At 40.5% G+C, this 26,128-nt stretch overlaps 1 protein-coding gene across 2 annotated transcripts in view; it reads right to left on the bottom strand.

Moving 5' to 3' along the window:
* DMRT1 (doublesex and mab-3 related transcription factor 1) overlaps positions 1–26,128 on the bottom strand; it is an 87,291-nt gene that overhangs the window by 17,737 nt on the left and 43,426 nt on the right. For both annotated transcript variants that reach the window (XM_075208804.1, XM_075208813.1), the window contains exon 5: positions 21,727–21,892. In XM_075208804.1, the coding sequence (XP_075064905.1) occupies positions 21,727–21,892 (166 nt within the window). The remainder of the gene's footprint in view (positions 1–21,726; positions 21,893–26,128) is intronic.

The following is a 26,128-nucleotide window of genomic DNA, read 5'->3' as shown; positions in this document are numbered from 1 at the left end:
CACTATCTTCGTTTGGCATAAGGGAAAAATAAAGAATAAAATCTACCCGACATGAACACTATAGACACTTGACTCATATATATGCATATCCTGGATTTTTTGAAAATGCCATGAGATTAAAGTTGATCAATTACGTCATAAGGGAGGCGATTATTTGAATTTACAGGAAAAAAAGGTTTTGTTAATACATAAACTGGATGGTTTCAATGGTAGTTACAATATGTTTTCATAGTGTACGAATTGGTTAATCATGTAATATCTATTGCACGTTAATATAGTTATCCACAAATGAGTTGGATTTTATGTATAAATAGGGGATACCGTCCCTCTTTTCACATATGCCTGATGAAAATAGTGCTACTATTGAAAGGCGTTACTGGAAACATCACTACTACTATCCTGCTATACCCGGGTATCTGTTCTCAAGTAGAAACATCACTGTCACTTAGGACCTCATGTAGAGTGGAACGCAAAATTATGCACAATGTTCGTCTACACAGGTCTAAAACACAGATGAAAATTGTGTCTAAAACAAGGACATATTTTACACAGGTATGTTATGCCGGACGCACCACAGCGGTTCGTCATCATTATCAGTCCATACCTTACACCAGTGGTTGAAGACCTGCAAGATTCCCGTCTCCTGAGAAGCACATGTGCATCTGAGTCTCAGTCTACATAAGTTGCATTTGCGCCAACACACCTATAATGTATATTGGCTATGCTTACATGCACCCTTCTTCTCGCCTCTTCAATAGTTAGAAGACGCAAGCAGTCATAAGCGCAAACTATGAATCAGTCTTCATAAGGCCGCTACTAGTGCTTTGTGTGCACGTGAAGAAATAAAGAGCGCAATAGATGAAGCCTATCTCACTTTGCGTTCAACTCTACATGACCTCCTGTAACTGCATTTTTAATCTTTGTAACAAACCATCTTGAATGACAGGAACAACCTCTGTTTGACAGCGCCTGCAGACAATACGCTAAATTCCTTCCTGATCTTAATTGTGTGTCACTGGTTGCTGCTGGGTCATAGGTATGCAGTGGTATATGACAATAGGTAACAAAAAGGAGCATGTAAATATATTAGGTTTAATAACAAACAATATAAGTCTGCATGCCAACATATTTGGGGTTGATAATTTTAACTCAGCTGTGGTGTAATGTCAGGTTAATGCAGAGAAATGTATTTTATCAGTGCATTCTGATGGGACTTTATATATACATATGCATTGTGCGTATTCTGCAGTGTATTGTGTCTGTCTGCATACAGAAAGTGCCATATAAACAGAGTATACTTTTTATTTCCCTGCTTTGCTCTCACCATCTAGCTACTTAACTCCTGCTCTCTCTGACTGCTACCCTTTATCTTTTTCTGTTTGCCACACTCTCTCTCACCTTTACCTTCCTTTGCCTTTTTACTGCTCTACCAAAACATTGCCATAGCATTCCCTTGTTATATTATCACTTATTACATTACTGATTACATTGTCACTGTCAAACCTCCCTTGCTACCATCTAAAATTCTACACTACCTACCTAGGCCCAGACACCATCATGGCCCCTGCTCCATCATGGATCTTGCCCGAATAGTCCTCTGCACCATCTGGACACTCCAGGTGGTAAACTTGCCCTTAAACACATTGCCCTTCTAAATTTTGCCTGCAAGGTTGCCGAATATCGGTGATTTGCAGAAATTGGACCTTAATACATTTACCCCCAGGAATGTGTACCACCTAGGACTCTGCTCCATCATGACCCCACCTAGGCCTCTTGCAGACCTCTGCACCATAGTGAACTATGCCTATTGTTCAGATTTTGCTTTTGACTCTCATTATCCACTCCTTTTAGAGCGTAAGCTTTAACAGGTTGAGTGCTCTACCCTTTATCGTACGTCTGTACTCTACTCTATTATGTCTCATGTTTGCCCACTCTCCGTCCTCCTCTCTGTCCCAGTTTTGACTGATGCTAAATTTATTTTGAATGCGCTGAAATGTGTTGTTAATTGCATCCATACATTTATTATTCTACTTATCCCATTGTTCTTAAATGTATGCACTTATATCATCATCATCATCAACATTTATTTATATAGCGCCAGCAAATTCCGTAGCGCTTTACAATTGGGAACAAACATTAATAAGACAATACTGGGTAATACATACAGACAGAGAGGTAAGAGAGCTTATATACTTTTGTTGTTTGTTATAAGCCCCTATGTACTGCGCTGCGGAAGCCTTGTGGCGTCTAATAAATAAAATATAATAATAATCATTTTATCTTCATGATTTATATTTGAATATTTACATTTTGGGATTTAGTAGTCCTTTAGGGACTCACTAAACTACTGCATTTTAAATAATTAATATTACACCAAAACAGAAATAATATACCTTTTCTTTAAATTCTATGAATAATGGAAATGAATTCAAATATCCTAACACATGTGTTTGTTTACTAAGATTGTATTTAAGTGCAAAATTGCACTAAATCATAGTCAAACAATCAGACATTTACTTTCAGTGTTGAATGTTCATTACACATAACAAAAATTGCTTGGTTGATGTAGTTCAGTAAATAAGCCCTACAGTATTCTACAGCAGGTGATGGCTGCTCTATATACTATTTACATTCACAATATCTAGTCCGTCATCATTTCATATACCATACCTCTGATGATAACTACAGGAATGTGATACATTTGTAATAAAAACATTTAACTTTGGTTGGAAATCAGTTACATTCAATAAGAGGAGAGAAAAACTATCATTTCCCAATTAGCGTGCACAGGAATACAATAATATTGCCTTGAAATGGACAATTAATCCAACATCTACTAAATTTTCCTAGCTTTTTGGTCATTAATTGTCATAGTTTGCAAATGTTTGTTCTGGATAAGGCTAATTAAGCGATTTTGTCAAAACTAATGTCATGTGTGACGGAAAAGCCACGTGTCCCTAGTTAAAATTTTAAAGACATGTTCAAATTCAGTTTGTTTACCCTAAAGACATATTAATCTACATGTTTTCAATGACGAGAGCACAGCAAGGCTGTGTCGTATACAGAGGCAATTAAAATGAACTTGTTTGATGATATAAATACTTGACACAAGGGTCCAGAAGGAAGCCGCAAAGCTAAACCAATGCTTTTAGTAAACATTGCATAAGGCAAAAGGCAAAGCACAAGTTAATAAATTAGTTATATGCAGGTGGAAAATTCCTTTAAATGATGCATTAGGCCAGGATCAAATCCGTTCCATTGCTGAGCACAGGATAGCAAACCTTACAGATAGTGCAAACTAGGTCAATTTCTATTGACTGGTCCGGAGGTGTCAGTAAGATGGTTTTTCTATAGGAAAACTTCACAGAAGCGTGAAACAGAAAATTAAGTGAGGGTTAGTGCACACAAATTTGACACTTACATGAACCATATTAACTTTCTGTCCTTATTTTAACAAGCTATTTAACGTAAGTCTTGGAGTGTATGCAATACAATTCATACTAATGTAAAGATAATTTAGAGCAGCAAGCAAATGACCTATGGGTCTTACACAAAGAGACTGCAATATAACATTTTAAAGAGGTCCCCAAATTATGTAAAAAAAAGTAGATACTTAGGGCTTGATGTAGAATCGGACGCAATTTACACTTAACTCGTAGGTGTAAATTGCATCTTGTAATTTACACAGTATTCCAAGTCAATGCATTTTTAAATCCTTGCAACTCAGAATTCTATGCAAATTACACAAACACACCTCTTTACCTGCCTTATGGGCCGGTGTGCATGATACACTTAAGTGTATCAGTCACAGCAGCCCTGTAAAGCGAATTACTGAATAAATAAATTAATGTAAACAAAAAAAAATTGTGCTTCTGCTTGGGAGGGGGTGTAAACCTTTTTTAAATATAATAATTGTTTTAGTTCTTTTTTTAATACTGCAAGGTCTGTTGCACCAGCAGAAAGCACTCGCAAAAGATCCCTCTCCTAGAGACCTATCTTCATGCTATGCCGAGTTAAAAACAGCCGCAAAGTGCGTGAACTTTGCCCGTTCCACCTCTCTAAGCGCAGAGAGGTGCAAGTGGGAGATCTGTCTCAGTTTGCATTCAGATCCTTGGCTAAAAGTGCTTTTTGCACTGTTCATTTGGACTTGCATCAGACTCAACATCAAGCCCTTAGGTGGGAATTCAATTGTCCCAGCCGTAACGCGGCCTGCGCACTATTACCATTAATATGGTAATTTCAACGCCAGGTTTTTGCTTACACCTCCCCGAGCTGCGAGTAGGGCTAAAATTACCATATTAACGGTAGTACATTTATCGCAGCGCTATTCTGGGGGAATTGTATTCCCCCTTAGTGTGCCAATCACTAAACTAACTTTCACTCTATCTCTTTGGTGTCACCTCTTCTTCTACATACCAGCTAGCACTCAGCACCTTAGACCAGTAAGAGGCACTGAGTACAATGATGTGCGGGTCGGGCATGGCAGAGTAGAAGACAGGAAATCACAGCTCTACTTAGTATAATGTGGAAGTAATTAACATATTAATTTGAGCTGGACACATCTATTTCCCTTGCACAGATCCTTCTACTGCATGTCACCGCTCTCAGTGCTCCTTACAGTCCTAGTTTGCAGAGCATTAAGTACAGCTGCTTTTGGGCAGAGAGAACGGTAAGTAAAGTAAAAAAAAATCCATCCAATCACTATTACTTAAAATGTACTCTGCAGAGTGCAGCTTCCCCGTTTCTCTCCTGAACTATTACCCCTGTCACCAACATTTAAAGTAATTAGGATTATCTCAGACGCCCATGCTTTGACAAGTTTATTGTGTACTTTCTAGAGTGCTCATTCCTGGCACTTAAAATAAGGTGTGAAAGGTAAAGCCATGAATAGAGATCTTTATTCCACCTCATCGGATGGATTAGTGCATTTGATTCCAGAACATGCCTGCATTGTAGCTAATAGGAAGGGGAATGCTATACATTCATGGCAAAGAGAGCCTACAATAAATCCCCCTTTCCCACTTGTGCTCCTCAAAGGACTGAAATCACACATATAAAATTGTACATTCTCATTATTTTGCCCATGATTACTAAACATGGCAATTTCTTTTGTCCTTGAATCACTATAAAATGTCCAACTGACCCATGAAGTAAAGGACACTGAATTTTAAAGACCATCCCATCTGTCTTCAGAAAATTAGGATATATATTAAAATTAAGGTCTAGCGTACTAGTGTTTCCTAAGAGCCTCTAAGAAAACAGGAAGCATAAGTTTAACCAGCCTGTGACACTATAAATGTTTTATTGTAGAGACTGTTAATTAATCAGGAAGCAGCAGAGAGGTAGTCTCTGTGAGTAACGGAGATCACAATTTTTTTTTTTATACCTAAAACGGCCCATACATGGGTCAATCTTGATACTTTGTCCAAGTGCCATATAACAGGACCATTTGCCAATATGTCCACACATGGCCAACTTGGACAGATCCGCCCATTCCATGCTCAAGTTTAATGGCTAGCTAAAATGGGAGCCTGTTACATGTGGTCAGAAGATTACTGCATACACAAGGCTATCATGATCATCTTTTAACTGTACCTACAATCGGAAAAAGCATGTATTAATATCATATGTCTATATGATCAGGGCACAGGATGAAGATACAGTTTAATTGGCTAATCAGGACACAGTGAACAAATCCCTATCTTTCCTTTCTAATGTAATTTTTGGGGTTATAGCGATGTTTAGATTTATGCCATAGTTTCTCATTTTCTTATATATTCCACTAACTTGTTTAGCTAATACATTGCCTACATTTCTTTCCACACATTCCTCTTGTCTACTCTATTAAATATAGTAAGGCAATATATAGAATAAATTATCTTAAGATGGCCATACACAAGCTCTGTCAGATTTGACCATACATATACAGACAAATCAGACATCCAGCCATTCCATGCTCAGGCATACAGCCAGACTCACAGGCCACCATGAGTGAGGTCAGATGATGTATGGTCAGATGCGGTCATCACCCAGCCAGGTGTACAGGATGTGCTGATTGACCAGATGTTATTATAGGCCAATATATGTGTGATCTGCAGCCAATGGATCCCTATGCCATGCCAAGAATGCTGTCCACACAAACAGCAATGGAATACATGGCACACAAGTGCATCATTTAATTGCAGTCACTTCTTTTGCTGTCCAAGTGGACAAAATATTTGGAACATAACACAATTAGTCTATCAAAATATGGAAGAGTCTTAACTAAACATATTATATAACAATAACTGAAACCAGTGTGCAGTACTATCAAATCGTTTTCCCATAACGTTATAACCGTTGTTACATTGCATGATCACACAGTATTCAATTAAACTGTTGGACTGTCAACCGCATGTTCAGTCAGCTCCATAAGGGACTGGTGATTAATTAAGGATAAATTACAAACTGTCAGCCAAACAGACACAAGCAGTAATCCTCAGCACGCCCTTACTGTACAATGCCTATGTGTGTCCGCCCATTCTTTCCCCTGTTCCACCCCCTATAAGACATAGGAAGTTGGAAGTGTAATTTGCGTTTGGACTTGAATTGGATGCAATTGTGTTCACCGTCAGAAAGTCCATTTCTGAGTGTGTGCAGAGCAAATTTACACAAGATATAGCACACAATGAGACTTACGTTTGAAGATGAATCAGGTACATGTTTGCCCATAAATGTTGTCTAATTAGACAATATTTGAGAAAACAAAAACACAAATGACACACACAGTCACACTGTCTGCTCATTCACCTCAAAATATTAAGAACAAGCAAGTAATAGGGTGTGCCTCAAATAAGCAGTTTTGAGGTATTACTGTACACGTCTGCAATTAGAACACATGGTTTGCGCATAGGTAGGGTATTATAGCGGTCACAATACCAATGTATGCTATTTATGCACTCCAGACCTCACAAGGAGTCGGACATAAGTCCAATTCTTAAGGGCAAAAATAGTCCAGGACGCGTCTCAGTCTGCTCTCAGACTGAGAAGTATCTCCATGCTTAGAGAAAGGGAACAGGGGAGGGAGTGGACAAGCAATGGGGTGCTCATACTCTTACGTGGTATGCTGAAAAGGAAGTAACCACAGATAGGCCTCTACCTGTTGTGGTCACTTCTACCTGGTGCAAGATCCACGCTGCTGATGATGACCATTAGCACGGACCTTGCTGTGCTAAAAAAAAAAAGAATACATTTTCTATAATTATAAAAATCAGCGTTCCCCTCCCCCTCTTAACATCTTAACCAGCCGAGCGCTGCCATGATAGGCTGGGTACCAGCAAATTCAGGGGGGCTAAAAGTGTTGGGCCCCTTACCATAATGCCAAACCAACACATGATGAATTCCATAGGGAGTTATTTTTTTATTTGCCACACCAAAGATCCATGAATTTACACCTGATGAAAAGGATGAACGAAGGATGTGTTGGTGTTTTTATTTCAAATAAAATAATCTTTAAAACTGTCTGTGCTGTACTCACATTTTTACCTGGTGCACCACAAGCCCCAGTGTATGCTGGTGCTTGTTGTACTACAAGCGCCACCATGCCAAAACACTTAATGGCAGCCTGGTCATGCTGGGTCCTGTTATGCACCACGGACAAAATAGATTTTTACATTTAGTTTTTTAATATTATCCCACACCCACTGTAAATAAGGCAACACCCCACGCTTTTTTGCAATCCCCCCGATTTCGCTAGTACCAGCCTAAGCTGGCAGCGTTACGGCTGGATAAGCTGTTTGGTTAAGGACAATAAATATTATTTATTTTTCGGCCTTCTTGGACCACAGTGTATCATTCACAGCGCCCAGCAAGGCAGATATATAATTGTATCTTACAAGGCATATGCAATTTGCTTACCATTCCAAATTGCACGTATCTTTTACATACATGTGGCTCTGAATCCTAAGTAAATTACAGGGTGCAATAATGGTGAATATAAGGGTAATAAGAGTCCGACTCTACATGAGACCCTTTGTAGCCATACACACTACACAAAACAGAGCCAAAAGAGACAACTTTGCTCACTGGGCTATTGCAGCATAATGACTTCATGGGGCTGATTCAATTCTGCAGCGAAAAGCGCGGCGTTAACAGTATTACCGTTAATACGGCAATTTTAGCCTGGATTTCATCTCGCATCTCAGGGAGCCGCGAGTAAAAATCCACCATTGAAATTACCGCATTAAGGGCAATTTTGCGCAATTTTACCGTATTAACAGTAAAACTGCTAACGCCGTGTTATTCTCGGCAGAATTTAATTGGCCCCCATATGTCTAGCCAATAACACCTAGGGGTATATTTACTAAACTGCGAATTTGAAAAAGTGGAGATGTTGCCTATAACAACCAATCGCATTCTAGTTATCATTTATTTAGTACATTCTACAAAATAACAGCTAGAGTCTGATTGGTTGTTATAGGCAACATCTCCACTTTTTTAAACTCATAGTTTAGTAAATATACCCCCAAGCCCACTGCATAAGAAAAATTTAATTTTTCACAATATAATAACACTTAAATGCAATGAACCCTAACATTCTATGGAGTTTACAAAATATTCACCAGGAAAATATAAAAGGCGACAGGGTGAGAAAGCTCCATTGTTCGTCTTCTTTTCACAGGTGGTTAGAAACACAAGTATAACAGTAAAGCTCTTTCAATAGAGAATGTCATATTGGTTTCATGGTTTATACAAGTATGCAATGCAAAACTGCTTCTGTCAGAGCAACATGCTGCGGGTATGCTTGGCAGAAAGTATATTTCAGAAAGCTTTGACATTTGCCTTTCTTCTATAATATCCTCCTTTTCGCCGGCAAAGCACTGAAATAATTCATAATACCCGCTTGGCTCTGCAACAGTTTCCTAGACTGAGTATACAGTAGATATGTAGAAAAGTCTTACACAGCCTGAGGCAAGAGCTGCTACACATGTAGTACAAGGAATAACAAAGAAGATGGTTGCAGCAATTATCCTGCTATTTAACCCAATCTATGGCTCATCGGCACAAAACGTTTAGTGCCGTATTTGAAGTGAGACAAGCTGACAGAATACAATCTACTTATCTGTCCCCTCTAGCCATTACGCTCTCTTAACCCAGGAGTCATGTCAAATAAAACAGCTGTGCATTGACTTCTCACTTCTGCTAGAATTAGAGGAGAGATTGACAACTCTAGGATGCTGAGAGGAGGTCATTAGAGGCAGGTCACTCGCTGTGAAGACTGCTGGTGTCAGCAGAGTCTCACCTCTGCCCCTAGTGAGCAACCTTGCTTGGAAGACTGCACAACCTACACAGTAGATTCCGCAAGGGCAGTTGCACTGCGTCAAAAAAAGTTGCAAAATTATCTTAACACTAGCACATCATCACAGAAAAGAATAATGTACACATATTTACCGTTACATAAGAGAAAAAAATCCCATCAGCAGTGTTTTTTATTACACTTTGGAAGCAAAGCCACTGAAATAACGAATTATAATTATATTAACAAATGTCATCTATACAGTTATACATAACTAGATGGGGATACTTAGAATGTGGGTAGTTGTTTTGGTTGTTTTTTTTTTAAAAAAAAATAAGAATTATACATTGAAAGGGTGCATGGAGTTGTACAAACTACTGAGATTGAGTAGTACAGTATCATAGGCAAACCGAGGGAGGGTTTCCTGGTGCCTGGAAACCGCCTCCAAGCCTGGGGCACTGTATAATTGAGGTGGCTGGACCCTGCTCCCGCTTCACACTGCTCTGCTTGAAAAGGGAGAGCTGCGTGCACCTAACAGTAGTGCAAGCAGCATTGCCCATGTATATTATGGGGATAGGAAGAGTTGGAGAGCAGCTAAGCACTGTCTAAAATTATAGCTATGCCCCCATGCATGCTGGTCACACCCACTGGCGGCGTGGTGTGGAAACACCCCTGTACAAATCCTGCGTTTGCCCCTGAGTATGGCGATTGTCCCAGGTGTACCAATAATGCTCAATCCTGTTTTCATGATGAGTGGGTGAAGATAATATGTCAAATGGGGCAGCACGGTGGCTAAGTGGTTAGCACTTTTGCCTTACAGCACTAGGGTTATGAGTTCAATTCCCGACCATGGCCTTATCTGTGAGGAGTTTCTATGTTCTCTCTGTGTTTGCGTGGGTTTCCTACCACACTCCAAAAACATACTGGTAGGTTAATTGGCTGCTAACAAAATTGACACTAGTCAGTGTGAGTGTGTGTTAGGGAATTTAGACTGTAAGCCCCAATGGGGCAGGGACTGATGTGAATTCTTTCTACAGCGCTGCGGAATCAGTGGCGCTATATAAATAAATGGTGATGATGATGATGTTATATACCTGCCTCTGACAAGCAACATATGTCTAGATATCTCAGTTAGTGGCTAAAAAGAAAGCCTATGCCATTCTACTTATACAAAGCTGGCAACATCACGCATTCTTTTAAATCTACAATTTTGTGCTGCACATATCTTCCATTGAGAAATAACAGGTCTTCCAGCAATATAAAGTTAATATTTTGGCATCATACTTATAGCTAAATAGTTTTTAAAGTGAAACCGCAAAATTAGTGCCAGATAGAAATACAGTGAGAGCCTGTTCTTCTGCTTCTTTATGTGTGAGTGAAAGGAAATGCAATCAAGCTGCTACACAGACCTGTTATCAATTCACAATGAAAGATCTAAAACAAGGATTACCTATCTCAACTCGCTCAGAGCCATGGGAGAACTTAGAAAGCTGAATACCTGCACTTGCTATAGTGTGCAACAAACCATCATCCACCGGATTTGTACAGTCTGTACAACAGTGTGTCTAATACAGAGGAACTGGCAAAGTGCTGAATGTGCTGCAATAACAAAGGTTGAAGCAAGCGTGTAACATAGTGCATACTTTTAGTGCAAATGCTCCTATTTCACCACTGTCCCTTTATGAGTGTGCCTCTGTGCAACCATTTGGATGACCAGCACATGATAATAGATGCATGCCGGTGAAAGTAAAAAGGTCACTTCAAAGTCTTTAACCACTTTTGATTCACCTATAAAATTACTTAGGGATTCCCCTTTTTCTCTTGAAAAATACTACGAGCCTGATTAATCAAGGCACATATTCTGAGCGCAACCTGCGTTTATTATGCACCTGTATTTAGCCTTTGTGTACTCCCAAATTCAGCAAGGCACAGATCTCAAGATACGTGTGCTTTTGAAATTGGGGACAGGTCTGCTGTGCTTTACTGCACAAGATGCTGCAGGATACGTTCAATACTTATGTGGATTATAAATTCGCAAAAGAACCGGAAAAAAAAATGTATTGCATTAATGTCACCTGCTAATAATACAGACATTAATGATAAAACAGCTATTTTAAAACATGTTTTTTTTCCAATGAAATACATATATTAGAATGTTGTTAATGTCTACTGAGCATAAAATACATTATTACAGTTGCACGTGATTGCAAACATATGTTATAGTATGCATATGAGACTGTCATCACTACTGATCAGGACTTAGAATACCCCTGTAGCTGGAGCAAGAGATACGGTAGAAAAACATGTAACTTTGAGACCCTCAGAGCTGGATTCGGACGTGGCTGCCTGTTCTAAGCCTTCCACTGGATGGATTTGAACGAAAATTTCAAAGACCTTTAACAATCGATCCCAGGAGACATACTTGGGGTGTAGGTCTCAGTTGGACCTCCCGTTGGTGTACGCTGGCCAGAACTTTGACCTGGGGAGCCTGTCCTCCATTTAATAGACAAGGAAATTAACTATAATTTTCCGTTTCCACTACAAATATCAGTATGGCCACCATCCTCAGAGTACAAGGGAACCTGGGCATGGAAGTTTCCAAATGTCTATTCCGCTGGCCTCTGGCGCTCGATCCTGGCGAGAGGGAAGTGCTGCTGGCGGTCTAGCAGACAGCAACTAGCACTCTAATTTTGTTAATAGTGTCATATTAAAAAGCTATGTGTACAATAAATTCTGGCAGTCAGTTGGAGTCCACTGTAAAAGCAGTACTTTGTGTGTAAGCTGCTTGATATTAATAACAGCTGCTGGCACCTCCCTCCACCAAGAAACTACAGACATGGGGTTAGGTGTTGGGGATAATAGTTTGTTTTTAAACTGGGTGAACGCATGAAGGGAAGGAAAAATTTGCTTCTTACTTTACACTAGCTCTCGGAATGTAGGTCTGTTTTACACACTAGCCCTAGATTGGAGGCCAGCTTTGTACGCTAGCAAGATTGATGAAGTTTTATGCACATCTACCAAATAGGAAACAAGTTTTATATACAAGCCACCACATTAAAATTTGCATTGTACTATTGCCTCCAAAATGGGTATTGTTATTTATATTATGCACCAGAAAGGACTCTTTGGTACATTTTTGTATAGATGCCATTAGAATGAGCTCTTGATTATATACTAGTTACCAGAACTAAGGTAGAGGGAGAAGAGAGGGAGTCATGTTGTACAAGGGGGATCTGGTTTTCTTGTAACGGCCCTGAATATCAGTGCCTTGTACAGCTGTATCCCCAATAATATACGCAAGAACTTTCCCCACTGCCACTGTGAGAAGGCTCTTACAGACATGTTTTTTCTCTTTTGAGGGCCTCAACGATGCTTGGCCCATAGTTTTTTTCCTTCTGCCTCAAGTAGCAACTGAAAATGGGTCATATCTCAATGATGTGCAGCCCTATGGTGTGATGTCCAGACCCCTCTCCTGCTATTCAGTGGTGTGACCTTAATCTTCAGCAGCTGAAATGGCACACCCTGTTTGAACCACTAATAATATATTATTAATCTTGACAGCTCAAAGGATATTCTTTCACACTAGTGCTGTGGATACTGTAATATCGCAAGAATGTCCTTTACTGCAGAATCCTACGCTTCTGCATTGATAAAGTGAACACAATGTTCATTCTGGGTACTCAGTATAGTGATAGGCTGACCAGGTACCAGGGCCGGACTGGGACTAAAAATCAGCCCTGGCATTTCAAGCATACAGGCCCATCCCTGTTGATGAGCAGGACAAAACTGTTTGCCGCTGCGCAGCAGCGGCGCCAGAAGGGGCGTACCCACATTATGTTGGGGGCATGGTCAACGTGGGGCATTGATACATACATTATAATAAAACATTACATTTATCAGGCCCACCCTATCATACCACACCCCACCCCAGAAACACATTACAACACCCCCAGCCCACTGCACCTATCTATGCTTCTGATGCTGCTGACATCCATCAGAGTGGGAACTTCCTGTAGAGTGAGCAGGGAAGCTCTTAGTCTCACAAGATTAATAAATCTCATGAGACTTAGAGCTCCTCGGCTTTCTCTGCAGGCTGTGTCCTATCCAGGAACTGGGAGTAGCTATCCGCTCCCTCCTGCTAACCAGAGCTAGACTTAGGCTCAGGGGGCCCTAGGCACTTAAGACAGAGGGGCTCCTATGATGTAATATGGTTATTAGACACATTTTCAACAAATACACAGGCAATACTGTGAGCACTATTAGGAGCACACAGTTCTGCCTTCACAAGCAGTACAATGTGAAGCAGTACATACCTCCCAACTGTCCTTGTACTCACACCAAATCCTGACTAAGCGGGACAGTCACCCACCAAATTCAGGGCAGTTGGCAGAATGTCCTGGTCTCTCTTACCTGCCTTGTCATTGTCTCCACTTGTGGCTGCTGGTGTCTTTAGATCAGTTGCTGCTTGTCTGGATCCTGTAATGTTGGGGGCCCTATTTGAAAACAAAAATGGTTACATGAAATTTAGAAAACTCCAACCAGCAGCGGTGTTAAATCAATATAACACCTACGTTTTAAAATTAGGCCTTACTCCAGCCCCAACATTAAAATGATAGTATTCACATTTGATAAATACATCTATTTCCCTCCAACTAGCCCTGACATTAAATAGTATATACATTTAATAAATAGACCTATTTCCCTACAACCAGCCCCAACATTAAATTAATAGTATTCCCATTTAATAAATAAACCGCTTTCCCTCCCTCCAATCAACCCCAGCAAGAAATAAAATAGCATTTATATTTAATAAAAATAACCATTTCCCAACCATCTCAGGCATTAAATAATTTATAATTTAATTTAATAAATATACCTAATTTTCCCCAAACAGCCCCACAATCACTTAATAGCACACATTATAGTCATATACTGTCCCCCACACACATTATAGTCATATACTGTCCCCCACACACATTACAGTCATATACTGTCCCCCCACACACATTACAGTCATATACTGTCCCCCCACACACATTACAGTCATATACTGTCCCCCCACACACATTACAGTCATATACTGTCGCTCCACATACATTACAGTCATATACTGTACCCCCACACACATTGGCAATGTTTTATTTTTCCCCTCCTACAGCCATTGCCCCCCATGCAGACATTTTCACCCCCAATTCCCCTGCAAACATTGTCACTCAACCCCCCCAATCCCCCTGCAGACATTGTCACCCACCCCCCCAATCTCCCTGCAGACATTGTCTCACCCCCCCTTCCCCCTGCAGACATTGTCCTTCACCCCCCCTTCCCCTTGCAGACATTGTCCCTCAGACACCCCCTTTCCCCCTGCAGACATTGTCCCTCACACCCCCCCCCCTTCCCGCTGCAGACATTGTCCCTCACACCCCCCTTCCCCCTGCAGACATTGTCCTTCACCCCCCCTTCCCCTTGCAGACATTGTCCCTCAGACACCCCCTTTCCCCCTGCAGACATTGTCCCTCACACCCCCCCCCCTTCCCGCTGCAGACATTGTCCCTCACACCCCCCCTTCCCCCTGCAGACATTGTCCCTCACACCCCCCCTTCCCCCTGCAGACATTGTCCCTCACACCCCCCTTCCCCCTGCAGACATTGTCCCTCACACCCCCCCTTCCCCCTGCAGACATTGTCCCTCACACCCCCCCTTCCCCCTGCAGACATTGTCCCTCACACCTCCCCTTCCCACTGCAGACATTGTCCCTCACACTCCCCCTCCCCCCTGCAGACATTGTCCCTCACACCCCCCCCTTCCCCCTGCAGACATTTTCAATCACTTCTCCCATACAGTCTCCCTGCAGTTATTTTTACTCATTTCCCCCCCTCCCCTGCAGTACCTGTCACTATCCCCGGACACACCAACTCACCTCAACAACCTGCTCGCTCAACAGACCGACGGCACCTAGACGGCTGCGTGACGTCATGACGTCACATCCCGCGGCCGCGCGGAAGTTTTTTTAAAAAAAAAAAAAGGACTGGAAGCGCAGGGACCGGACCGGCCCATACAGCCATCGGCCCTTCTGGCAAATGCCAGAAGTGCCAGATGGCCAGTCCGGCCCTGCCAGGTACTGAGAGTAATAATTCCTGACCACACACAGTGTCAGGTGTACGCAGCACATTATTGAAGCAATGTAAATTTCTACCGACTCACCAAACTTCTCCCACCCATGATTGGATGCTGTTAGGGTAAACATAAACATAAACAGAACATCACAGAAGAAAACAAACTATACCTATTACACAGAAGATAAAACACACAGTTTTTATTGCTATTTCAAGTCCTATGACTGACTCATTTTATGGGTATCACAAACTGATCACAACAACGTACACAGTCTAGGACAGGGGTGTCCAACCTTTTAGCTTCCCTGGGCCACATTTGAAGTCGACGAGTTGGTTTGGGCCGCACATAAGATACACTAACAATAACGATAGCTGATCATCCAAAAAACCATAGAAAACATAGTTAACACATATATATGAGAAAAAAAGTGAGATATATATATATATATATATATATATACATACATATATCACTTTTTTTTCCAAATCCCCCTATACTTACCTTTCAATCGCCCTGTTCAAAAAATCCTCTCTAGTTATTATACTATAATCACTTTTTGTATTGTTTCGATGCAATATCAATAAAGTGCATTTAAGCCAGGCATTGTATATCAGGGTGCCCTGACCAGGCCTGCGGTACCTGACATATACACCACTGTGACCCCAATTGTGACCTGTTTTGCTAATTACACCACTATGTTAGTTAAGGGATAACAACTTATAATGGGCCAAAGAGAATAATATATAATGCCCCATTAGTAATACAAGTAGAAGTATGTAGCAGGGAGATAAGGTCCATGATGCTCCAGGACCAGGTGACTTTTATTCACTGGTCAGCGTCCCTTGAAATAATAAAAAAAATCCCCCTTAACTTACCTTTTAATTGGCTTGTTCTCCTGTCCTCTTGTCTTCTTTTCTCCAATTCTGTGCTGCTGATTGTTCTTCTCGCGCGGGTGACTCCTCTGTGCTGCGCTCCGCAATGGATGTTGGGCGTGATTCACTGCGAGCACCGCACGGAGGAGGAGAGACAAGGGAGGGGTCGGAGTACCAGCTGACGTGACCGCGTGACCGCAAGGTAAGTATTTTCTTTTCTTTTTTTTGCAGGATTTTTTTTTTCCATTAACAGTGCTGCCCCCTTGCCACAACCAAAACTCATTCTGGGCCGCATTTAAAGGCGTGCTGGGCCGCATGTGGTCCGCGGGCCGCGGGTTGGACAACCCTGGTCTAGGAGCAAACACAATGAGTGTAATCTTTCTCTTTAGGTCCAAGGATGTAAATCTCTGCCCTGTCATGTGATAGCATTTTCCAACAGAAACTGGCACCTAAACATATCATATATTTATGAACATATATATAATATATAATAACATGAACCCATGGTAAACGTTGTGGGATCTCTGATGTGTATCCCGCACCCTGAATTCAAGTATGGAGATGTACAAACCCCGTTTCCCGCTTACGAAGAATGGTGAGGAATCCTCTGTAGGACAACTTAATAACAATGTATTCTCCAGAGAAGGCATCTGGAAAATGAATGTATTTGGCTGGACCGTGTTTACAGGGAGGAGGCACCTGAGCAGATGTCCTCAAATCACGTATCACTATCTCAACTACCTCTACTTTGGAAAACACTGCAGGCATCTTTATTGGAAATAATTTTCATTAATCCGCACATTACAATCTTTACAATGTTGGGGATTACAGGAGAGGAACCCTTAAAGTTCTGCTAGGCTATGTATGCCATTTATAGAAAATATACATTGCCTGATATTACAGGCCACAAATGCACTGTTACACTAATGATATGCTTTAATGCAGTATTAAGTTTTACAAATTGATAATAAGATTAGAACATTCCAATTATTTCTGCTGAAGCAAAACCCTTCCTACAACTGGGGCTATTCTCAAATCTCTCCTATACAATAGCAGTGCCTTCAAATGCCCAAAAATTAAGGATTTCATCCTCACTTATGGCAATATGGGGGACATGTGTAATTTTTGAGGAAATGCTAGTTTCTAGTTTGGGCAATTAAACAGTAGAGCACATTTGTTTATTTTTAGCCCACCTTACCAGAACCTTAATGGATATTCTCTACAGTTCATTATGGTTCATACACTGTAAGACCATTGTTCCTTTTCTTTACCAATGCAAAGTAATGAACTTAAAACAAGTATATGCAAGTTGAACATGGCTGTATATGTATAAGTGAGATAATAACCAATGTATTCTGGGTGCATAACTGGCCACAACTGACATATAGGGAACTATTTGCATGTCTTGATCTACATGCAAAATCAATTATTTATTAGTTTTGTGAGGCAATGCTATTTTACACCAGGGCATGCAATTAAGTCTATTTTCAGAAAGCTTTGACAGCAATTTATTGGTAAACCCCGTTACCATATTATCCACAGACATGTAATACCTTGCTGCAATTGTTCTGGTATACATACTAAATATGAATGGACTAGGAGTGGTACTAGCAGCTCCTGCAGTTTGCAGTTTCACAGCACAAGTAGAACGCTAGACATGGCAATTTCATTACATGCAGCATTGGCCAGGGACACAAAGCAAGCAGGATTTGTAATATGTTATCACCATAAGGTATGTGTGTACCTGATATATGACTCCGTGTACAAAGTATATTGCCCTAAACAATGTGATCTTGTGATTCATAATATCATTTTCAATCTCCAAATGCAAGGTTAACAGAAATGTACAGGGAAGTTTCTAATGAAATAAGGAAAATAAGAAGGATGTAGAGAAATAAGTTAACTTTCCTAGCTTAAAAAACACAAAACAAAACACGAGAGGAAAAAATAAGTTATCCCCATCTAACAGCCAAATTCCTACATAACTCAATCTGGACATCTCATCTGGTGTGAACTGCACTCATTCCTAGTGTAAACCCCACCGCGCTCCGCAATGATATACTGTAATGTCACATCGCAATCTGGATTTACTATAAAGGGCTGTGACGAGTTTCATAGCAGTAAACATTGCAGCGAGGTGTATTTCACACTGAGCTGGTTTTTATGAAGAACACTTCACCGCCCGGCTCCGGCGGCCACAATGATGAATGGTGAAAGATGCGTGACAAGCTTCATCATTGTTTGTAAATCTTAACTGTTCCTGCTCACTAACTCTGTAGGCAATTTTCAAAGACAGCGGCCGAGAGAAGGACAGCGTAGCTCCCCTGAAGGTTATTCAACTCGTGCTCGGCTTATTTTACTGACGAGGGGACTAACATGCAACAGCTAAGTAAGCAAGCAGGGTCCTAAAACAAAGAGCCAAATTAACCCTACCTCTCCGTTAATCAACGGACAGCCATTCATCCATCATTGTACGAAAATCTGTTGCTAACTCGTGCAAGATTTTTCTCTCTCTTTGCGAATGTTTAGACACATCCTATGTATAAATTAGCTGGTCGCTGTAGTGATTTGCATAATTGTGTAGGAGACATCAGGATATAGTGGATTCTGCTACTAAATGTCTTATAGCAGGTGTGTCTCAGGGATTGGTTATTTATTCTTAACATAACATAAGATATAAATATGTTATATATCAATGAGAAATAAGAAATCAAGCTAACACAAAATTAGGTATTACAAACAGACATTGCTGAACTGCTAACAAGAACTGGTAGACAGGATGGTCATATAGTACAGACCCAAGCCAGGAAACAGAATCTATCATATAGGATCCCCTGAACTTAAGAAATTCCATAGAGGATATGGACAACAGAGGTAGGGGGGAAAATGTACGCAATAATCTCCGTGGATAAACTTAGCAATTATGTTTCGCAACTTTGATTTCCTCCTTCCAGAAACAGAGGGTACTTGGATTCACCACACATAAGTCCCTAATAGCAAAAAATCACAGTGTATTGGCCAACTTGGTATTTTTTCAAACAAAAATGGTAATTTTTCACTGATAATTTTTGATGGCCATGAACCTCAATTCTACCAAGATGTAGCCTCAATAACACTGAAACGCAATATAGAATCCGATTATTGTCCCTCAGGAAATGCAATATAATGTATGAATGAGGATTCCCCTTTAAACTATCTGCTCTCTAAGTGTGGGAAAGGCCATAAGTAGATTACATGTTGTTCTGAGTTTTGCAAAACCTCAAACAACCATTCTGCTTTTCCAGCACTTGGTAACATGGAGATGTAGCAGAGACAGAGATATCACTGACCACTATGGAGAGAAGCAGAAGCTTGCATACAAAAATGTCAAGAAAACAGATGAGGAACACGGATGGAGTAAAGTATAGCAGGTCCTATCTTCATTTGCCAATATTGATCATGCCTTTTGTCCTAAATATTTTATGCTATGTTTCTACATAGTGATTAATGATCACTGGGAGCTTCTACTTCTTTATTTTTTTTCCCAAAACACTGCGTACTTGGCTCTAAGAAATCTATCATTCATCACTAGACCTCGGAGTTAAGTATCTTCTTTTACCGCCGTTTATCACAGTCCTGGCATAGAGTACCCTCCTGCAGCCCCACCTGTATTACGAATCCAGGGATCCATCTGTGACAATAGTGCTGTACTTATTATGAGACAACTTGAGTCAAAATGGCACATTCAGTACTCTCAGTGCTCAAGACAACTTCCCATCCGCTTTGAGAGGAGCAGGATGTCCAAATAAGAAGCGAACACTGGCCAGAGCCAACTCAGCTCCCACTTCTCCATAGATATCCCGATTTTTGCACCAGGATCACCTATTTACAAAATGGATCACTTGTACCTGAATTTGTATAACTTTTGCAGCCGTCACCCTGTGTCTGTGCACCCAGGGTGAAGAAGTAGCCGTTGAGGTGTGCGCAGGGAGCTCTCCAGCGGGATCAGGCTGCCACCACTGGGCACCTCAGGGCAAAAAGCAGGCACAAAACTGGTAAATGCCATCCGCAGATAGCGTTAACTTTTCAAGCAATAAATATACAAGTGACATTTTTCGCCGCTTGTTAAATAGACTCTTTTCGTTGTGCCACAGAGTTCTATGGGGACAGCGGTAATCGGCGCAATCACCAAGCCTTCCCAGACATTTAAATATCTGGTCCTGTGAAATCTGTTTCAGCTCCTGCACATAGTGCAGGGTATATTTGCCCCTATTTCAGAGCAGAAGGAAATGCCTAAACCAGCCCATTATGCCATGCTCTGTACAAAAAGGTGTATGGACTTGTGACAAAGCTTACGCGTTTGTAAACAATATCCATTTAAAAAGAGATATAACTAATAATAAGTGAAACGAATAGGAAAATAGATCTGCTATTGACACCTTTATGTAAGTATTACACTCACGAACAAAATACACGTTCTATGTTACATATGGCCAGTTTGTACAATGATTTAATTGTGAACTAGAAAAAAGACAAATAAAGGCTCCACATCTAATTTGAGAACTTAATTACAGCTATTGAGCAACCGTTGAACTGTTTGTTTCTAGGAAATGTTGAAATATCATCTCATTAATTTTAAGACAAAAAAGAATAGAGGTTTCCCAGAAAGCTAGAAAAACAAAGAAATACTGAAGTATCTTTACAAAAGAGGGCAGTTGTTAATTGCACAATAACTGTAAAATGTCTCCATCTAGTCAACAAATGTAACCCCAGAATGTCAGGTATATTATGTTCAAAAGAGTCTAACTAATGTGCTTAAATAACATTTTTCTGTAGAGAGGGAATCGTATCTTATGGATTATAGATTTCAGCTAAATTATTTTGATACAAACGTTTGTGTCTTATAAGCAATAACAAACCTCATGCTAAAAAAAAATGATTATACATATTAGAAGTCTCTGTAACCTGTATACATACTTTAACATAGATTTGCAAATGTGTGTAACTAAGACTTTGCATTTTTATCTACAGTAGAAATAGCAGATCTGTTGCTGGCTATAGCAGTGTGCTGGGGGATCTCTCTGTGTGTTTGTTTCTTTCAGGATAACCCCACCCTTTCAAGCACCTACTATAGCCTATAAATTGATTGAGCAACTTCCACTTCTTTATTAACCTGTATACATGTCTATGCTCTGCAGGGTGTGCTTTTATATGGTCATGGAACTACTCTGTGGATTCTAATGTCCTTATACTTTACAATAGGGAGTGTACATATAATCAATTAGCAGATATATCCATGTTAATCCACAGCTTTGATATAATTATTCAGTAAGGGCACTGTTAGTTAGAAATCCTGTACATGAAAGTGCTTCTACAGAAGATAATCACAAGTCATCCCTCTCTTCAGTGACTTGCAGTATCCTCATATAATAATCTAAAGTGTACCTTGTCCCACACAATGATAATATACAACAAACCAGAACTTACCACTTGCCTTGGCCTCTGGGTAGGATGGATTCTCCTCAAAAGTGAAGATGGGTGGGACACAAGCAGAGGAGGCCACACTCTGCCCCAGGTATGAAGGATAGTACGAGTGCATCCTGTACTGGGAGCTTGAGCCGTGTCCGGGCAAACGGTTATCACTGCTTTTCATCTGTACAAAGACAAAACTCGAATTAGTCTGATAAGTTATTTGTACAGACAAGTGCTAACAACATAGAAGCAAATTAGAACTCATAGACATAGAAGAAGTCTTAGCCCTGACACTCTCCAGTATTCTACCCTTCAGCATTTATCTATTGATGAGAATGTTGATCCCAGGGGTCATTTACAACAAGATGGAACTGCTCTGTGCATCTTTTATTTAGAGGCAAACATTTGCTCTGGAAGATTGGTATTGCAGGTCACTCCATATGTAGAATGATCTACACACAAATGTGTGCCAGGATAAGTGTCAAATTAGAAACAAAAATGTATACTTCAAAGTGAAAAAAACAACAAATATTACACTTGATATAAAGAGGCCCTTTAGCATCTCACTTTCCAAAGTCAGATAATACTTTTCTACTACCCAATTCAATCTGGTTTACTTCAGCTTCATCTAGTGGTAACCTGTCTACCCGATTAGGGACTAGGGGAGAGAGGTACCAACATGTCTTAGCTCACACTGAGGCTGATTTAAAATTAAGCATGTTTATTTTAACCTCCAGGAGATTGACAGCTACTAATACAACAACCTCACTAAATAGTTAAAGTGCAAGCTAACGTTTAAAGGAACCAAACAAAAGTAATATGTTGAGTAATATTACCGGCTTTTAGCTCCCTTCTGGGTCTGGAACTTACAAAATGCTCCCACAGGTTGATGCACATCCCAGTATTTAAACGCCTCACACTGCCACTAATCTTAGGTAACACCAGGTCCTAGAGCAGTGTTGTCTAACCTGTGACACTCCAGGTGTTGTGAAACTACAAGTCCCAGCATACCCTTCCAGCAATAAGCTGCTATATATTGGCAAAGCATGCTGGGACTTGTAGTTTCACAACACCTGGAGTGTCACAGGTTAGACAACACTGTCCTAGAGTCTCCCCACATTTGGCAAACAACTATTGCTTGTTGTTCCACAATTATTCCCACGTGAATTAGCCAGACAGAAACCTTTATTACTAGCCTTTGCTTACCCAAAACCTCCTGAGCCCTCTACGGACATGGTCTTTAATGGCCCCTGAAATACACATGCGCCTGCGGTGGCTAAACTCAGTTTGGCACTATTGGTGCTGGCCTGCCATTGCTTAAGGCAGTTGGAGATGGGCTGGATGAGACGGTGTGAAGGGATCCCTTCCTGGACACCCCACAAGGATCTACTATATAAATGCCTAGTGGCATGTGTGAAAAAAAAAAAAAAAAAAAAAGCTGCAGCGCCACCTGCTGGGCAGAGTTATACACTGACCTATATATTTCTTGAAGGAGAAGTGACAGTTGGGCGTGGTTGGTGGTTGCCGGGGGTGACAGTGGGGAGTTTTTAACACCTTAAGTAGCTTGATGAAGGATGTGGCGATGAAGATGAAGGATGAGGTGATGGAGAAAAATGATGAGGTGGTGACATGTGGACAAAACCACGTTAAAAAAGGGCGCTTGCGTCGGGAAGTAACGCTCTTCCCCTGAGGAGGCCTGGGCTAGGCCCAAATGCATGACAAGAACCTTTTTAACACCTTAAGTAGCTTGATTTGACTAGAATGCATGAGTATCATGCACGGGTTAACTTGTGGCTTATATGTGGCTAGGATGGTGACATGGGGACAATAAGAAAGCTAATGCAGGGACAACATGCCAAAATAAGACAGTGGCACTACGTGCATGCTTTCACAGTGGTGTTTTACGTATTTGTGGATTAGTCCAACATCAATACTGAAAGCCTCTAAAGGGGAACATATAAAAACTGTGAAGGATTGGTGAACAGGTTAGCATACATTGGAAACCTGTGGAAGGAACACACTTTGGACACATTGGACTAAAAACACCGGTAATCAAATTCTGGCTTTATGTCTTGTGTAAAGGGAGTGCCAGGGGGCCTTGACCGTCATTGACACGTCAATGTCCGGGACGGACATCCCCTTTCATTGCACTATCCCACTCCTCAAACGTTTCCGGATTTCTTCCAATGAACTGTCCATTTGAGGGTCAAACACAACATTTAGGAAATGTTCAATTTAATGAGTGGCCGAGTCCAAACAGAGAAGTTGGCAGAGCTACAACCCAACGAGTACTATTACTCTCAATGAACAGATGAATCACAGCATAAATGAAACAAAGGACGCTACAACATTTGAGAAGACAACATTGCACAGAGAGGAAGGAGTGCATCTAACTGAGAAAGCACACACACCGGTGCAATACTTCTAAAGGAGGTCTTCAAGTTTTGTTATGAACTATTTGGCCATGAATGATTTCATAATTACACACACCAAAGAGCACTAATGTCAATATTAGTGTATCTTTGCAATTGATGATTTTGTTTTTCTTTTGAGAAAAATGCAATCAGCCAGAGCTGAACCACAGCAGAATATTCTATTGCCTAGTGTACATACCACTATAAAGTACCTGACTGGTAACTCCTGTAGTCTGTTCTAGATCTGAAGCACGTACTGGGGGGACAGACAAGACACTGCCTTGAATCATTACAAATGCTGGCGTGCCTGTGAGAGAAAACATCTATATCTGTCTGTGTTGATAGACATACTTAATTAACCTCTGCTATTCAGTTCCAAGCTACTGTTTTAGACAAAAGCACTGACCCACAAACAATATGTTGCCATCAGAATCTCAAACTGCTGTGACACCAAAGAAATATAGCCCTATCAGCACTATCGGGGAAAAAAAACTGTTTATTATATTATCTGCAGTGAGATATATGGATTCTATTCAGGTCACACATGAGCTGTCAGAAACACTATGATACTTTTAGCATAAATCTGCAGGGTGGAAGATGTAATAATACATATTATATGACTTGGAACATTCATCCAGAAACAATACACAGCACATACATCCACCTTTACTTATTTTTCAGAAAACTATAGAATACATATTAAACAACATTGTTTGTGCAAAATAACTTTATACAATTGTTCAGTTGCAATTTCAATACGGGAAGATTTAACAAAGAATAAAACAGAAACTAACATTAACATTATTCGTCTCCTTCCTTACTTTGTTGGGGGCTCATGTAGGATTGGATGCAAGTTGTGCATTTTAGTACTGAGCATGAAGTAAAAACAAGTACGCCTAAGTCTGTATGGATACTTAGATGTATCTGTCTGTTGCGTCTATTTTACAGAGATGAAACGGGGGAGGGAAGGGACGAGCTAACATAGCTCATGTGCAGTAAGGGCAGTCCTGAATCAGTCTGTTTATTTGTAAGAATTACACTTCCCCCGCAGTGCGAGGTATCTGCTAACGATCAGCAGCGGCAGCATGGACCTCGTACAAGCATTATAAAACAATAAGAAGTTTTTTTTTAAATACATTTTTCCAAGGTACTCTACAGGTCCCAGTGAGCCATGGATGTCAGAGGTACGCTGGAACTTGTAGTACTACAAGCACCAGTCTAATCAAACCCTTTAAGGAGTCCAGGGATTGCTGGGATCAATAGTGCCCCATGTAAACATGCTTCAGTATAACTTTAATTCTGCCAATTAATCCACACCGGTGGTGTAGGAATAGCCCTATTGCTGCAGTTTTTTCCCACGGGTCTTGCAACACTTTTTTAATTAATTTATTTTTTAAAACTCCTTGTTACTCTTTTAGTGTATCACATGCTTTACGTGTATCTTACTCCAATGTATGAATTGTGAGTACTATGCAGCCTGGCGGGTATCTTAAGATTCTGCACACTATGCAAATTGAGTAATTTTCACAGATGCACTTTACGACTACATTTTGTCCAACTCGGCATGAGGCTCTTAGTGTTCCTACTCTTTCCATTATGTTCTTAAAGTAACAGTCTATTCCAGCATCACATTGCAAGCAGCTTTACCAATGGCATCATGAAAACATTCAATATCAATCATTTGACACAAATGTGCAGTGCAATTCTTACAAATAAACAGACTGATTCAAGCAAGCGCAAAATATTCTTCTTGTCTTTGGCAAAAAAAATGTGAAAAAAGGTTTAGTGCATTGAAAAGTATAGTATATTAACTACTTGTCCTAGACTTCTTACTCCTCACATCAAATCCTCTTACTTTCAGACACATTAAAAAGAAGACAACAAAACCTTATTCATCCAGCACATTTTATTGAGTTGTGATTGCAAATATTTGAAAAAATTATATTTTATCATAAAAAAGGGCTAAAATATAGTGTATTTAGATCATAAGGTTATTAGAAATA

Source organism: Mixophyes fleayi, chromosome 1 (genome assembly GCF_038048845.1).
Source record: "Mixophyes fleayi isolate aMixFle1 chromosome 1, aMixFle1.hap1, whole genome shotgun sequence".
In the NCBI taxonomy this organism is placed as follows: Eukaryota; Metazoa; Chordata; class Amphibia; order Anura; family Limnodynastidae; genus Mixophyes; species Mixophyes fleayi.
Note: the sequence above shows the minus strand (reverse complement) of the source record. Positions and strands in the feature narration are given on the sequence as shown.